General features: G+C 38.7%; 1 protein-coding gene across 1 annotated transcript in view; it reads right to left on the reverse strand.

Annotated features, from left to right (window-relative positions):
- LOC120781590 (insulin receptor substrate 1) overlaps positions 1-17,737 on the reverse strand; it is a 179,206-nt gene that overhangs the window by 69,672 nt on the left and 91,797 nt on the right. The window contains 1 exon segment of the mRNA XM_040113825.1: positions 5,713-5,838. Within this exon segment, the coding sequence (XP_039969759.1) occupies positions 5,713-5,838 (126 nt within the window).

Consider the following 17,737-nt stretch of genomic DNA (forward strand, 5'->3'; position numbering starts at 1 on the left):
GCGCAAAAATCAAACAGCTACGAAAATCAAAAATCAGCATAAGTCGCCGTTATTCGTTTTTCTGCTTTCTGCTTTGCTGTAGCTTTCGATCGTATCCATAAGTTACCGCAGCAGCTATCGACAAATTTTCGACAGTCGTCGGCAGTCACAGTCGCGAAAAGTAATGCATTCGACTTTTTGCTACTTTTGATTTTTGTCGCTGTTGCTTTCGATCAGCAGCGTAAGTCGAAAAAAGCAAGAAGCGTCAGATTCGTGGAAGTCGGCCGTTGCGACCGTTTTTGATTAGCTACGACTTTAAAGAAATGTTTGGCAATTACTTATAGTGTACTTGAATTTTTTTATTATGTTGTTCATTTTCAACTTTTTTATTTTTTCTTAAGTTTACAAAAATAAAAAACTAAATCAAAATTCGTTGGAATAAATAATATAGAAACATAACAGTAAATTAATTTTTCGTTGCTTTCATTACATAAGTACATTACTCATTTTTTGATTATTCATTACAAAGTTCCTCTTGTTCAAAAAGTGGCAACGTATCAATCAATGGCCATGTCCAGAAAGCTAGCTTACATATATTGCATATTGCTAAACCCTCGGCTGCTTTATTTTCAAAATATTTCCACGCTGCACTTGGCGCCATAGCTGAACACGTGTGAGTCTAGCAGCGTTCTAATTGCAAATAAAAGCAAAAGAGCAAAAAGAAAAAGACGGCGACTGCTGGTGACTTCCACGAATCGGACGCTTCTTGCTTTTTTCGACTTACGCTGCTGATCGAAAGCAACAGCGACAAAAATCAATAGTAGCAAAAAGTCGAATGCATTACTTTTCGCGACTGTGACTGCCGACGACTGTCGAAAATTGTCGATAGCTGCTGCGGCAACTTATGTATACGATCGAAAGCTACAGCAAAGCAGAAAGCAGAAAAACGAATAACGACGACTTATGCTGATTTCTGATTTTCGTAGCTGTTTGATTTTTGTCTATGCTTCGACTGCGACTTCTGATTTTTTCAGAAGCAGTAGCAGAAGCAAAATCATATGAACTGAAACTTGCCGCAGTTTTTTAAACGCTGCTTCTGCTTCCCCCGACGGGAACTGCGGCGAATACTTTCAGATCTGGAGTGTTTTCATCCCTTCGGAAGACATACAATCAGCGTCATATATTTCCCGTTTTCAATAGACTCAAATGAAAAAAGTTCTTCCACAAATTGATTAAAATAAAAAACAAAATATATTCCATAATTCAGTTGCGCAAATTTTTTTCAAAATTAATGTAAAAACTTGAAAGTATACCAAGTGCTCAAAGTTGTTGCGTTATAATTCATCGTACGACACTTTTTATACTCTCGCAACAAAGTTGCTAAGGAGAGTATTATAGTTTTGTTCACATAACGGTTGTTTGTAAGTCCTAAAACTAAAAGAGTCAGATATAGGGTTATATATACCAAAGTGATCAGGGTGACGAGTAGAGTTGAAATCCGGATGTCTGTCTGTCCGTCCGTGCAAGCTGTAACTTGAGTAAAAATTGAGATATCATGATGAAACTTGGTACACGTATTCCTTGGTTCCATAAGAAGGTTAAGTTCGAAGATGGGCAAAATCGGCTCACTGCCACGCCCACAAAATGGCGAAAACCGAAAACCTATAAAGTGTCATAACTAAGCCATAAATAAAGATATTAAAGTGAAATTTGACACAAAGGATCGAATTAGGGAGAGGCATATTTGAACGCAATGTTTTTGGAAAAGTGGGCGTGGCCCCGCCCCCTACTAAGTTTTTTATACATATCTCGGAAACTACTATAGCTATGTCAACCAAACTCTACAGAGTCGTTTCCTTCAGGTATTTCCATATACAGTTCAAAAATGGAAGAAATCGGATAATAACCACGCCCACCTCCCATACAAAGGTTATGTTGAAAATCACTAAAAGTGCGTTAACCGACAAACAAAAAACGTCAGAAACACTAAATTTTACGGGCGAAATGGCAGAAGGAAGCTGCCTCCAAACTTTTTTTAAAAATTGAAAATGGGCGTGGCGTCGCCCACTTATGGACCAAAACCATATCTCGGGAACTACTAGACCGATTTCAATGAAATTCGGCATATAATATTTTCTTAACACCCTGATAACATGTACGAAATATGGGTGAAATCGGTTCACAACCACGCCTTTTTCCAATATAACGCTATTTTGAATTCCATCTGATGCCTTCTTTGTATAATATACATGTAGTACATTAGGAACCAATGATGATAGCGGAATAAAACTTTACACAAATACGGTATTTGAAAAATATGTACATAAATGACATAATGAAATCTCGATTATCACTTTATCATGCGAGAGTATAAAATGTTCGGTAACACACGAACTTAGCCCTTCCTTACTTGTTTCCGTTAGTTTTAAGTATTATACTGTAAAACAAAATAGCTTTAATATAGAAGTGGAATCAGTTTATCACGTGCAGTGAAGTGGACAAGTGTATATTTCCTATTTCTCCAATAATTGATAAAAGAAAAGCAACTTCCTCAGATTTTCGAAAAATATTTATAAAATTACGAAAAGATGGAAAATCAATGAGTGAAATTGCTAAAACTACATCTTAATCTAAGTCTACTATACAGCATATAGTAAATTCGTTTGAAAAAATAACACTTGCGAATACAAAAAAAGATCGGGACACCCGCGTAAACTTAATGATAGAGATAAATTGGCTGTTGTGGATATGGTACGAAAAAATGCACGTGTGAGTAGTTTGGAAATATGCAGCGAAATAGGAAGAGTTTCGGAAAAGTGTGTGAGCAAGTCTACAATTCAGATAATATTACGACGTAACGTAACGGATATTCTTCACGAACAGCGCGTCGAAAACCGCTAATCAGCACTTGAAAAAGGGTCTTGACTTTTGGCAGACAGTGCTTTTAACAGAAGAAAGCTAATTCAATATTTTCGGATATGATGGACCTTCAAAAGTTTGGCGAAAACCGGGTACAACTCTTTAAGCTAAAAATTTGAGAAGTGCTGTAAAACATAGCGGAGGCAGCGTGATGGTTTGGGGTTGTATGGCAGCTTCTGGAGTTGGAAACATGGTGTTTGTTAGCGGAAAAATGCACAAATTACAGTAGTTAGACATCTTGAAGCAAAATTTAAAACAGTCGGTTGAAAAATTGGGTTTACCGGATGATTATGTCTTCCAACAAGACAACGACCCAAAACATACTGCGCATTTGGTTCGCGAATGGCTGCTATACAATACGCGAAAACAGCTCCCCGCTCCTCCACGGTCCGGTCTTGAATCGCTTAGAAGACGTATGGGATTATTTGAAAAAGAATCTTAAAAATCATACAATTTCATCAGTAGCCACTCTAAAAAAAAATGGCTTAAAAGAAGAGTGGAACAAGGTACCAACTTCGTTTACAGCTAAACTGATCTCTTCGATGCCAAATAGAATGCAAAACGGTGGACCAACAAAATAATAGATTTTAAGTTTTAAAACAAATTCATCATAATTTAAATAATAATATTAGAAATTGATTACATAAATATGTAGCGTACGATGAAATATGACGCAAAAATTTTGTTCGGTTTATACTTTTTTATTTATCATTTTCATTCTGAAATATAATCAATTAATTTGCTTATGAATTATTTAACTTACAAACTTTCTTTTATTAATGGAAGAACTTTTTGCATTTGAGTGGATTGAAAACGGAAAAATTGATTTTAGAATGCGTAGGATGAAATATGACACTGACTGTAACCTAGCCAGCGTAGCCGTTGTATCCTAATTCGCTGAACTACAAATATCGTCGTACACCTTGTACAGATTGTTATTCGGCTGGGAAATAACTCTCCAGCTTTGATTCGGTACGCCGGTAGAAGTAGAAAAAAGGAAGACCTCCACTCTGTTGGATAGATCAGGTAGAGAAGACCTGGCTGAAATTGGTAACTAGAACTGGCGCCAAATAGTGTGAAGAAGAAACGACAGGTGCGCTGTTGTATACTCGCTTATAATCGCGTAAGCGGTGTTTACGACAATAAAGAAGAAGAAGCAACTTAGCATATATGTCAATCGAAGGAGTCAGCTAACTCCACAACAAATTTTATTAAAATTGTTTCAGCGAAGAAGTAAAAAACATACACACTCACAAACATTCTCTATAATAGTAGTTTGATTACGTAAAATTTAATGCTTTTGGAGTGTTTATTTAGGCAGTTTCACACTTTTTCCATTTTTGTATATATTAAAAGAAGGAGGGGTGGACAATTATATTTTACCCATTTTTGCACTTTAATTGATACAGCTTCTGTAGTTTGTGAGATATAAACACTAAAATTATTGGAAGGTGGTATCACGAACACTTTCCAATATTTTTTAACTGGACGAGACAAGCCACAATATAAAAGCAGTAAAATTAAAATTAAGGTTAAGGCTATTCCTAGCAAACATTTGCGGATAAATTCCTTCAACTCATTTAGCAAAAAAAGTATTTAAACGTAGATAACGTATACATCTGGATCAATTATTATTTTAAGGGTTCAGTAGGGTGATTGGGCCTGTTTTTGGAATTTTTTTTATAGAAATTTTTATTCTACAATAGAACTTTTTTTTTATACATATATCATGAGGTATATCGTGGAGTGTATGAACAAATTTTTTTGGAATTTTTGATGACATCTGTCGGAGAAATGGCTGGGTGAATGAGATGCGTTTTTTCACTGGCGGACTCGATTTCTCATGTTTGAATCATCTGAAACACAAAAACCCAATTTATTCTTAAAAAAGTGCGTAAATGGTTATCGTCCCTACTAGAATCATGAAAAAATGTTGATAAATTAACGTTTTTTTTAATTTTGCCCACGTTTTTTTTGCATAAATTTTGTCATAACGTTATTAATAACTTATAAAAAATTATGAATCTAGGAATGGCGATAGCCAGGCGTTTTGTGAACATTTAAAAAAAAAAAATAAGCGAATCGGTGGAGTAGTTCGACCGGAATGATGTCTGCTAGTTTAAAAAAGTATGTTTTGAGAAAAACGCGTTTAAAGTTTGAGTTGTGCACTCCGAGCGCTCCGAACGTCGAGCGGTAGTATTATATTTGAACCTTTTTCGAAACTTTCCAATGGTAAAGTGGGTTTCTACATTAATTCTTAGGGTATAAGGGAACAGAAAATGCAAAAAAAAAGAATTAAAAAAAGCTTACCCTATTGACCCTTTAAGGTAATTTAATTGAACACGAAGGCTTTTCCGTATAGGCAGCACATCGGATTTTGCTCCAAAGTCATCGTAATAAAAATCAAAACTCATGTCCATTTTTATATTAATTTACCCTTTCGTTAGCAATAACTGAAGTCAATACTCTTTTGATTGGCAACATGAATAAAACTGCGACTGAAAAAAGAGTTTGGTTAATCTGAAATTGAATTGTGCTAACTTCAATTCAACTGAGAAGAGTTGCAAACCGTAATAGGAGTATCAACCAATTTTTTTTATTGAAAGTAAGAGATGTTCCTTTGATAAATACATATTTAATAGCTGCCTTTTATCAAAACTATTTATTAAATATTACCCATTACATTAAAATTTTAATATTCTGTCTCTACTTGTCAAAACTAGAACACAATACTGGTATTTTAATAGCCTAATATCCAATAAGTTCGATTATCTATTATTTTTATGTCTTTGGAAAGCAAAGTTGAGCAAATACCTTGATATCATTTTATGCATACTCTGAGCTACTAAAGGATCTTCTGTATCCATCCAAAGTTCTCCAGGTCCAATAATACATTGCCGTCCAACTTCCATGTAAAAAAGGCAATATGAGTCTCCACATCTGAAATTAAATTAAAAAAGCGGAGTTGTAAAATAACCGCGTAGTTATACATATTGATTATACAGTGTGTAAGGTTAATGTAAACATAGTATTTAATTGCATGAACGGTACATAAATTATTAAAGTAGTTTAAAAAATAAAATTAGTACAATAGGGACTATTAGAAATAAAACCATTATGCCCAATTAATTTACAATTTTCTGCAAAGCTAGAGCCATATTGATTAAAAGTTTTTATTCATTAACGTTTTGTATCGAAGTTATACTTCTTATTCTTCTTAATAGGCGTAGACACCGCTTACGCGATTATAGCCGAGTTAACAACATCGCGTCAGTCGTTTCTTCTTTCCACTACGTGGCGTCAATTGGATATTCCAAGCGTAGCCAGGTCCTTCTCCACCCGGTCCTTCCAACGGAGTGGAGGTCTTCCTCTTCGTCTGCTTCCCCCGGCGGGTACGGCGTCGAATACTTTCAGAGCAGGAGTGTTTTCGTCCATTCGGACAACATGGCCAGCCAGCGTAGCCGCTGTCTTTTAATTCACTGAACTATGTCAATGTCGACATATATCTCATACAGCTCATCGTTCCATCGAATGCGATATTCGCCGTGGCCAACGCGCAAAGGACCATAAATCTTTCTCTCGAGAACTCGCAACGTCAACTCATCAGTTGTTGGCATCGTCCAAGCCTCTGCACCATATAGCAGGACGGAAATTATGAGTGACTTATCGAGTTTGGTTTTTGTTCGTCGAGAGAGGACTTTACTTCTCAATTGCCTACTCAGTCCGAAGTAGCACCTGTTGGCAAGAGTTATCCTTGCCTGGATTTCCAGGCTGACATTGTCGATGGTGTTTACATTGGTTCCCAAATATACGAAACTATCTACAACTTCAAAGTTATGACTGGTGAGGTAAGGTATGCCTGTCGTAAGAGGCGACTAAAATCCTGGCCACCAGTCCAGAGCTGTATGGAAGCTCAACTGGTAGTGGCTTCGGCTACGAGGTCTGACCGGAGACTTAATTCTGCTACCACGGTGAGCAGTTAGCCCTTGGGGGTAACTTCAATCTGCTCATTGGGTTTGGCTCTTTGTGGAGATTCGTGGTGGTTGTGGTTAAAACCCAAATGCGGGAAGAACTGACCTTGTCAATTGAATGTGGAGTTGCATTGCAACCGGGTGCCGGACCCAAAGCACGGCAGAGGTTTTAGATGGGCCTCGAACTCGACCAAAGTGGTTAGTGTATTCATGCCACACTGCCAATTGGTACTGAAAATGTTTAGCATTCTCAGGGCGCTGACCAACGCATTAATTTGATCCGCTGTGCTTTTGAGCGCCGTGGAGTAAGGCTGCCGTCAGCAGATACCCACGTTAAACACACCGAATTTTTTGTCCAGTCTGGAGAAAGCAGAACTAACGGCGCGGGTGTTCAATCAATATCATCGGCATACCTGTTCGATTAAGTTCTGCAGCTCGAATTATTTTCTCCAGCAGCACGTTGAAGAAGTCGCACGAAAGAGATTCGCCTTGTCTGAAACCTCGTTTGGTATTGAACAGCTCGGAGAGGTTCTTCCCGATCCTGACGGAGCTTTTGGTGTTGCTCAACGTCAGTTTACACAACCGATTTAGTTTTGAGGGGATACCAAATTCAGACATCGCGGCATAAAGGCAGCTCCTTTTCGTGCTGTCGAAAGCAGCTTTGAAATCAACGAAGAGGTGGTGTGTGTCGATTCTCCTTTTACGGGTCTTTTCCTAAAATGGGCACATGGTGAATATCTGGTCGGTTGTTGATTTTCCTGGTCTAACGGCACGCTGGTAAAGTCGAATCAGTTTGTTGACGGTGGGCTTTAATCTTTCACACAATAAGCTCGATTGAACCTTATGCGCGATGTTAAGGAGGCTTATCCCACGGTAGTTGGCGCAGATTGTGGAATCTCCCTTTTTGTGGATTGGGCAGAGCACACTTAAATTCCAATCGTTGGGCATGCTTTCGTCCGACCATATTTTGCAAAGAAGTGGATGCATACTTTTTATCAGTTCTTCGCCGCCATGTTATAGCTCGGCCGGTAATCCATCGGCCCACGCTGCTTTGTTGTTCTTCAGACGGGTAACTGATATTCGAACTTCTTCATGGTCGGGCAATGGAACGCCTGCTCCATCGACATCGTTGGCACCCCTCATCGTACCAGCTGTTCTTTTGCATTTTCCAAAAACCAATGGTTTTGGTTGCAGCTATACGTAGGGAGCTTGAAATGCCGTCCCACAGTTCCCTTATACGGAGTGGTTGACGAGTGCTCTCAGAGAGCAGGAGTGCAAATCGAGTAGAAAATCGTTCGCCTATCTGTTGTGATTGCAGCTTCTCGACGTCGAACCTTCCTTGTGTTTGTTGGCGTGCGTTCTTTGCTACACAGAGGCGGGTGTGAATCTTGGCTGCATCCAGATAGTTGTCCGAGTCGATGTTAGGATCTCGGAGCGCACGCACATCTAAATCAGTGGAGACGTGTCTTCCGTCTACCACAACATGATCGATCTGGTTGGTGGTTTTTCGATCCGGAGACAGCCAGGTAGCTTGATGAATCTTCTGGTGCTGGAATCTAGTACTACAGATAACCATATTTCGGGCCCCGGCGAAGTCAATCAGCCTCAACCCATTTGGGGATGTTTCCTCGTGGAGGCTGAATTAACCGACCGTCGTGCCAAAGATACCTTCTTTGCCCACCCTGGCGTTAAAGTCGCCAAGCACGATTTTGACATCGTGGCGGGGGCAGCGCTCATAGTGTGCTCCAAGCGCTCATAGAAGGCATCTTTGGTCACATCGTCATTCTGTTCCGTCGAGGCGTGGGCGCAAATCAGCGATATGTTGAAAAACCTCGCTTTGATGCGGATTGTGGCTAGACGTTCATTCAACGGAGTGAATGATAGTACTCGGCGACGGAGTCTCTCTCCCACCACTATTCCCACACCAAACTTGCGCTCGTTTATATGGCCACTGTCTCAATCCTTGTCCCGTCCGTCGCATTTCTTGGACGGCGGTGATGTCAGCCTTCACTCTAACGAGGACATCAACTAGCTGGGCAGCGGCACCTTCCAAATTAAGGGACCGGACATTCCAGGTACGTGCCCTTAAATCGTTATCCTTAGTGCGTTTGCCATGGTCGTCATCAAAAGAAGGGTCCGAGGCTTGTTGTTCCTTTTCATTGGTATGATTTTTTACGTGGCGCAAACCCAAACCCAGCGCACAACCCCGTGTAGGGGATATAACGCCTTCTCATTTTAGCTCGCCTTCGAACGGATGGTCTTAGGCTACCCAGAGGATACTTGGTCTAAAACCGGAAGTCGTGAGCTGCTTGAGCCATGAATGGCGATCAGAGAACTATCCTCTTTAAACGCGTTTTTCTCAAACTATTAAACTGGCGGACATGATTCCGGTCGAACTACTTAACCGATTTGCTTAATTTTGGTTTAAATGTTCACAAAACGCCTAACTATCGTCCGTACTGGGTTCATAATTTTTTATAATTTTTTGACAATGTTATGACAAATTTTATTTAAAAAAACATGGGGAAAATCCAAAAAAAAAAAAACGTTAATTTATTAACATTTTTCATGATTCTAGTAGAGACGATAACCATTCACGCACGTTTTAAGAATAAATTGGGTTTTTGTGTTTCAGATGATCCAAACATGAGAAATCGTGTCCGCCAGTGAAAAAATGCATCTCATTCACCCAGCCTTTTCTCCGACAGATGTCATCAAAACTACTACGATATACCTCATGATGTGTAAAAAACAAAAGTTCTATTGTAGAGTAAAAATTTATATGACAAACATGTCGAAAAAACAGGCCAGATTACCCCACTGACTCCTTAACTAATTTAATTTTTTATATATTATTTACTTGTTTACAAATAATTATTGTACATATAAAATGTGTTGTAGGTTAATGTAAAGACTTTAAAATATTTATATACAATATATTAGTTAATTTGTTTTAGATTGTATGCTTTAGCTGATCTTTGGAGACGAAACTTTATATTTTATTTATCCAATCAGCTGATGGTTCTTTGAGAATTATGGCACAAACATTCATCAACTTTAATTTTACGGAGTAGAGTTCAAAACAGTAAATAGATATTAGTCTAACTTTTAGTCATACTTGGGGGTCACTTTTACACATTTTCAAATTTTCTTGGCACATTCGCCGCAATTTCAGGTGATCAGTGAGCACTTTTACGACCCTCTTAACGCGCACCTTGCGCATGTTCAATTGCTCCGTCACAATGTCAAGAACCACAGATTTTGATAAATTTTGCATCTGAGCAATTAAACGAATACTTAGTCGACGGTCTTAGTTCAAAACTTTGCGCACACGAGTCACATTGTCGGTGTTTGTGGAAGTCACAGGTTTCCCAGCACGGTTTTCATCAGCGACCTTTTCCCGAACCTAAAAAAATGCCTGGTGCTACCGGAACACACTAGTACTTGCTAAAGCAACATCAGTGTAGACTTGCTTGATCATATCAAACGTCTCTGTCGCAGATTAACCGAGTTTCTAACGTGTGCTGCATTTTCAGCTTGCACCACTCACAGAAACACGTCGCGCGAAAATGTTTGTCTTGACTCTACAGGTGCTCGGATACAACTAACCAGCCGCTCGGTCGTTAGCTAGGAACGCCCTCTACCGAATCAAGTCGGTGCGCGCACGCTCCGAAGTACAGTCCCGGCGGAAAAAAATCAGTACTATTACTTTCCGGACAAACCCTGTATATACATAGACAATCTAAATCCTTAAAACTATTTCACAACAAAAAAATATGAAATTAAATATAATTTAAGAAAGTAGTAAAGTGTTCAATTATCAACGTTTTTTTGGAGAACAATTTGGTAAATTGTTCTATTAAATTCTTGGGCTAGTATACCTCTATGTATATAAGACTACTGCCGCTGGCGATTAATCTAATGTAAGACCTCTAATAACAAATCCGTCTTATCAGGTTAATAACACGGTTACCAAAATATTTCAATATATATATTTAATTTACGGTAAAACCGAAAGCAGTTTGGTATAATATATCCGAATATATTGTAACCGATTTAATCGATAAATCATGTATTTTGAAAATACGTGTATACTTTTAGTAGATTGTTAAATAAAAGTCTCAGTTATTGGCTATATACTTATCTTGTATAACAACTCAATGGTTTATTACTAATTTTCCGATTTACAGCATATTACATACTTGTAACTTACTTGAAGAAATATATACGTACATATTAATATAAACTGTTCGATACAGTAAAAATATGTTTAAGCATAAACACGATATACACGAAGTCTAGAATACTTCATAGTTTTTAAATGATTGATATTTCTTCGATTACTATTAACATAATTCAACATACTAAGATATTCAATTTTTAATTTTATAATCAAGTTTGTTAAAAATGAGTAATTTTCAATTGATAACTTTTAAAATAATGAATGAGGAAACTAGGGTTATTCTTAATTTTTATCAATAATATTTACAGTTTTTACCACTTTCAAATTTACTTTAATTCAATTCTATTCGTATTCGTAGTTCAGCTCAAATAAATTCGCTGGTATTCCCACATTGCAACGAAGAACTGTAGCTTTCTGAACGGAATCATATTCTTATTATTCTGACAGTATCATTGGAATACGTGGCAACATGAACTTCTCCAATTAATTTTCACGTCAGAATGGCTGTTTCATTAATATTTCCTTGAACCTTTTTATAACGCCTTTATTAGCTTTATCCGTATGTCTTCTATTTCTTCTCAATGGTACTGACTCTGATAGGCACTGAAAAACAAAACAAAAACAACCTAAAACTATTCAGCTAAAAGCATCAACTATCTATTTTGAAAGAAAAAATTAACCTAAAACCTTATAAAAAAAATACCTAACAATAACAATATTTCCTGAACACATTATTAAAAAGTGAAAACATGTGGCGACATAATCAGAGGGGAATCCAAGACAGATTTGCTTAGTTTTCAGAATTACAAACATAAATAAGAGAGAGGCATTTGTTGTGATGTTAAATTCCGTTTATTACGTTTTGTAAATCATTTTAACATATCTCTACTTTTCCATAAACTCAATGATTACGGCATTTTGTGTTACATAATTATGCTACCCCTATAGAAATAAAGGTAAGATAATTCGAGCCACAAAAGAAATTACTTTCTTCACAATCCTTTCAAATCTGTCAAATCACCATCTTTTCGCTTTCTTTCTGATAACAAAATCGATCCGTAACATTCAAAACCGATACAATTTCTGTTTCGGATATCAAACTTATAACATTTGAATGCATACAGCTACTACATTTATTTATCGGTTTCAATTCTTATTCCGGCAGCTGTCAAATTCTTCAACACCCTGAACATAAATATTGTTGACGCCGGCCAATTTCACTGCCATATCTGTGTCGGGAGAGCGATCGCTTCTTAGAAGTTTTTTTTCGAAGTTTTAATTCGAACGCAACCAAATATTGTTTGGTAAAAAGTTGCGCTCTTTCTTCTTTTGCGACATCTCATCCGATCCAGACGTGGTAAGTGTGATTCCAAATTTTTAAAATTAAAATACATATATGTATTATAAGGAAGATTTTGTTCTTTATTGATTGTCTTGTGTGGAATCATTTGAGCCGTCCATTTCCTCACGGCCAACCACAACCACGGAACGAACCACACCGTGCTCCACCTCCTGAATTATCATTGGTCCTTCGAGCCAGATAACAGGCAACACGTTGATTTTATTTTAAAGTGAATGTACATTGATTTGCCTGACTTAGCAACACGCAAGGTTATAGCCAAACAATAAATACACCTCGCATTTGCACTGATCATTTCACTTTATATATTACAATAAAATAAACTGTTATTCGAAGTATAAATTTCTCGAACGCACAAACATCGTCTGGAGCGTCAACAATTCTCTCTCGGTTTTTTTTGTGCTTAATTTGAGTCTTGTCCGTAAACTCTGCCTTTCCATAAAAAAAATAGATCAAATAAGTGTAACTTTTGAACTTATTGCAACATATTTGGCAGTTCCGGTTCAATTGTCAAATACATTGGAATCCAACAGGGCCTTTACCAGAGCTGCAGAGTTTGACGTGTCTTTTGGTCCAACAGCAAACAACCAAAGTGCTTACTCTCTTGAAGTACATCAAGTTGAACTGAAATATCTGTGGGCAGAGGTAAAGTCAGAACACAAGTTGTGTTTGCCAAAGGTGGATCCTTCTAACACAGACTCAATTGAGGACATAAAACTTAAATATTCAAGCTGTTAACACGCTTATGTGTTTAGTGCGGCATTGATGAGCGAACACATGCACAACCTCACGGCATTCAACTAAAGCCCAACTTCAAGTTCTACAGTGATTCAAATTGAACGGTTGCCACAAACGGCAGAGCCCGTGAGGTATTTCATCAATTTACCGCCATGTAATATAGAAATATTTCATAGCGATGTTTAACAATAGCCCTCTATAATGGACCTATTTGCCGCTATTTATGGGAATGACTCGAGGCTATCTCCAGGGGAAAAGTTGTTCCACCTTAATAAAAAAACCCGAGGTGAGGCGAAATCTATTGTTTCGAAAGCGCCTCTGACAAATGATGGATTCGCATTGGCTTGGAATAATTTGTTGTGTAGATATGAAAACAAGCGAGTGCTTATCAACATCCAATTAAATTTATTGTTCAAGCTTTCGCACATTTCAACAGAATCAGGCCGAACTCAGAAATTTACAGCGGGAGATAAGTAGCTGCATTTCAGGTTTACAAATACATGGCATCAATATAAATAGCTGGGATGCCATATTTACGTATTTGTGTTTTATCCGACTGCCTGACTATACACTGTCGCTTTGGGAACAATCTATGGATTCGGATTCAGAGATCCCAAAATGGGTTTAATTAGACAAGTTTCTAACCAAACGGGTTAAACGCTAGAGAGTATCAAACATCAAAGGCGAGTTGGGTACTCAGGCCAAGATTAAGTCGGCTAATGTTGAAGGTCGAATACCAACCTTACAATCAAGGATTGAATCCAACCTCATCAATTCCCATCACGAAAAGACAAACAATCTTAAATGTAAACTGTGCTCATCTCAATCGCACATTTTGAAAACTTGTCAAAGATACATTGAGATGCAGCCTAACGCACGGTTAAATGCTGTCAGAAAACTCAACGTCTGCCTAGCTGTTTACCGGACTCACATGAAGCCAAAAAATTGTAAACAGAGACATCACTCCATGATTCACCGGGCTCAGAGTGAGGAAATAGCTCAAATATTCGACAGCACAGACACTACTGAGATTTTCACTAAATCCCATGTGGCCTCTATTCAGGCCAATGTATCAAATGTACCCACCAGTCGAAGCAAGCTCTTAGGTACAGCCATGGTGGCCATATGTCTCAACGGGAGCACCTTCACTGTCAGAGCCCAGATCGATTCGGGATCTGAAGGAACCTTCGTAATAAACAGTCTGCAAAAACGCTTAAATCTGACAAGCAGAAAGGTTAGCGCGCGAGTTTCAGGATTGAATAATACTGTACCGGGACTATTTTAATCGGTATGCCCGATCCGTAACAAAAGTTTAAACCAGTTGCTACTGCCAAAATTGACTGGACTGCTTCTATACATATCAACTAATCCTTCAATTGTCAAACTGTTATCCAATATCCCCTTAGCGGATAATAATTTCTATATGAGCCAAAAGGTTGACATGGTGATCGGAGGGGATCACTACTCGAAAATCATACTAAAAAATTGAAGATCTTTGGTTCCCTCATTGCACAACATACAGTGTTCGGCTGGATTTTAACAGATTTCATTCCCTCCGAAGAAACGAAGAATAAAACGATTTACGTCACATATTTCAACGAGGTATCTAGCTATCCAAATTCTGGGAGCTAGAAGAAATACCTAAAAAAAACAATTTTTCGAAGACTCAAAATCAACGTTCCCTTTATCTGCGAAAATAATAAAAGCTAATGCCTACGTAGACGACGTATTATCTGGTGCTCATGAAATCTCCACCGCAATTAACCAGCTGATTAAACTATTAGCCTCAACCGGCTTCTTATTAAGAAAGAGGACATCAAACAGCAAGAAAATTCTGATTCATACCTAACGATCATCTTTTGACCACAGATTTCCTGGAATTCGACAGCAGTAGCGAAGCCAAAACATTGGGAATTCGATGGAATGAGAGATCGGACAATTTTACTTTTCCACTAAGCCTCTAGACAACAAAGACTCTTTCACTAAAAGAGAAGTTTTGTCCATGATAGCTAAATTGTTCGCCCAGCAGGATGGTTTAGTTCAGTAATCATCGTTGCTAAAATTTTAATGCAGGAAAATTGGTTGAAAAACACCGATTGGGACGACGCTTTGACCCAAAAAACTCTTAAGCAGTGGAAGACATTTTTTAAAAATTACCCACATATAAACTTTGTCAGGATCCTGCAATGGGTATGTTATACACCGAACTGTCAAGTACAGTTCCATGGATTCTGTGATGCCTCAGAAAAGGCGCGTGCAAGTGAACGATCGCGAGATTAAAAAGGGCTTGCTTTTAACAAAAACAAAGGGCGCTTCTGATAAAAGCATCTCAATACCCAGATTAGAATTATCTGGTGCTTTTTTGAAACAGAAAATATATTATGGACTGACTACACCATCGTTCTGGCATGGCTACGCCAGCCGCCGTGGTCTTGGTTGACATTCGCTGCGAATCGAATATCAAAAATTTGCGAGCATACTGAAATTTAAAACTGGAGGCATGTCAACTCCGAAGATAATCCTGCCGACCTGGCTAGCAGAGGAGTCTCCCATCAAGATTTGCAACCAACGATCTTTGGTGGTGTGGTCCTAAGTGGTTAAAACTTTCACCATCCAAGTGGTTCTGCAGTAGACGTTGATACCACTCTGGAGGCCAAGAGCATTCGTGTGCATCATGCATCAGTTATTAGGACAGAAGATGTTTCGGAAAGTTTTTCCGAATTTTCAAGAGCACTCCAAGTAAATTCTCGAGTCTTCATATTCTACAACAGAATCCATCCCGATTACAAAACCCCTACACCACCTGCAACGCTCACATCTGATGAAGTTAAATTTGTCAAACACAGACTTATTCAGTTAACTCAGAAGGCACATTTTGCTTCTGAGTACTCAGATTTAACTAAAAACCTTTCCATCAATAATAAATCTTCGATTCTATCGTTAAATCCCTTTGTTGATGATAACGGAGTTATAAGAGTAGGAGGACCCTTAACCAACCCTCCCTCAGCTTCGATAAGCAGCACCCAATTATACTACCATACAACTGTCAATTATTGGTAAAATTTATTAATTTTACTTCCCTTCACGGGAACCTAATTCGCACAGTGATACATAACTGTAAGGTCTGCGTTTTATATGAAATACGAGAGCAAACACAACTTATGGCATCATATTCCGCGCCACGAACAAATCCCACAAGGCCCTTTGAGTCAACCGGAGTAGATTTCACTGGTCCATTCGAAATCAAAAATTTTACAGGCCGAGATTGCCTGATAACAAAGGGATATGAATGCGTTTTTGTTTGCTTTTCAACATCTTGAAGCCACTAGTAAGATATCTACGGCCGCATTCATGAGTGCTCTCACAAGATTCGTATCACGTCGTAGCTGCCCGAATCGGACAATGGCACTAGCTTCGAGGGAGCATCGAAAGAAATTCAGAAATATTTCAAAGCCTTCTTGAGGGCTATGGGAGGCAGGAGTGAAAAGTTTTAAAATTCATTTCAAAAAATTGTCAGGATCCATGAAGTGGACATTCGAGGAACTTTCTACGCTGGTAACTCGAATAGAATCCTGTCTAAACTCTCGGCTCATCAGTTCTATGACGGATGACATCAATGACTTCACTCCGTTAACACAAGGCCATTTCCTGGTCGGTGCTCCCCTGCTAACAACGGCAGAACCAGAAATCACTGAAAGCCCGCTATCAGTAGTTAACCGTTGGCAAAAATTAAAGTCCCTAAGTCAGCACTTTTGTCAGATATGGAAGACCGAATACTTAAAGAAACTTCGGAAATCCAAGAAATGGAAACATCCCCAACAGAACGTCCAAGTCAACGACTTAGTGATAGTTCGTGATGAAAATTTACCTCGAAATGAGTGGAGATTAGGCAGGATCATCAAAATATATAAAGTGTTGGACCAAACAGTTCGGGTTGTAGGCATCCAAACTCAACGCGGCTTAATTTCTAGGCCTATCACAAAGATTAATTTTAATCTATACATTAACACCTTAATAATCTTCCTTCTCATTTAGGAAATTATTCGAAATGACTACCAACAATTGTCCAGTATGCATAGACAGTCATCTTCTTCGCAGGTGCCCAAAGTTTTGTCAGATGTCCCCAGAAATTAGGCTGAGGACAACATTGATTCACCGCTATTGTAGCAACTGGCTCGCCCCGAACCACTCAATGGATGAATGCGACAATGTAATACGCTGTAAACGTTGCGGCAGCTCACCCCATACAATGCTTCATGGCATCAGTTCAGACGCCGAAAAATCAGCCGAGGATGTTGTTGAATTAACAAGTGCAAAGTAAGTCGAGCAAGAGGCAGTGAAAATGGAAGATCGATCGATTCGATCCCCTCTCAACCGTGTCAACCGACGTCATCAGTCGCGCAATCAAGGAAAAGCACTGACCAACGGATACCACACGCCCAAGATCGAGCCAGACTCGTGCTGATAAATTCTATTCGGATTGGCTGCATGACATGGTAGCGACCGACTGAGATTCGATTCGTCTCCGCGACATTGCCCGGATCCAGCGGAACTCAATTCGTCCCGCCGGCTACCCCATCCGAAGGG

Source organism: Bactrocera tryoni, unplaced genomic scaffold, assembly GCF_016617805.1.
Source record: "Bactrocera tryoni isolate S06 unplaced genomic scaffold, CSIRO_BtryS06_freeze2 scaffold_7, whole genome shotgun sequence".
NCBI classification, from domain to species: domain Eukaryota; kingdom Metazoa; phylum Arthropoda; class Insecta; order Diptera; family Tephritidae; genus Bactrocera; species Bactrocera tryoni.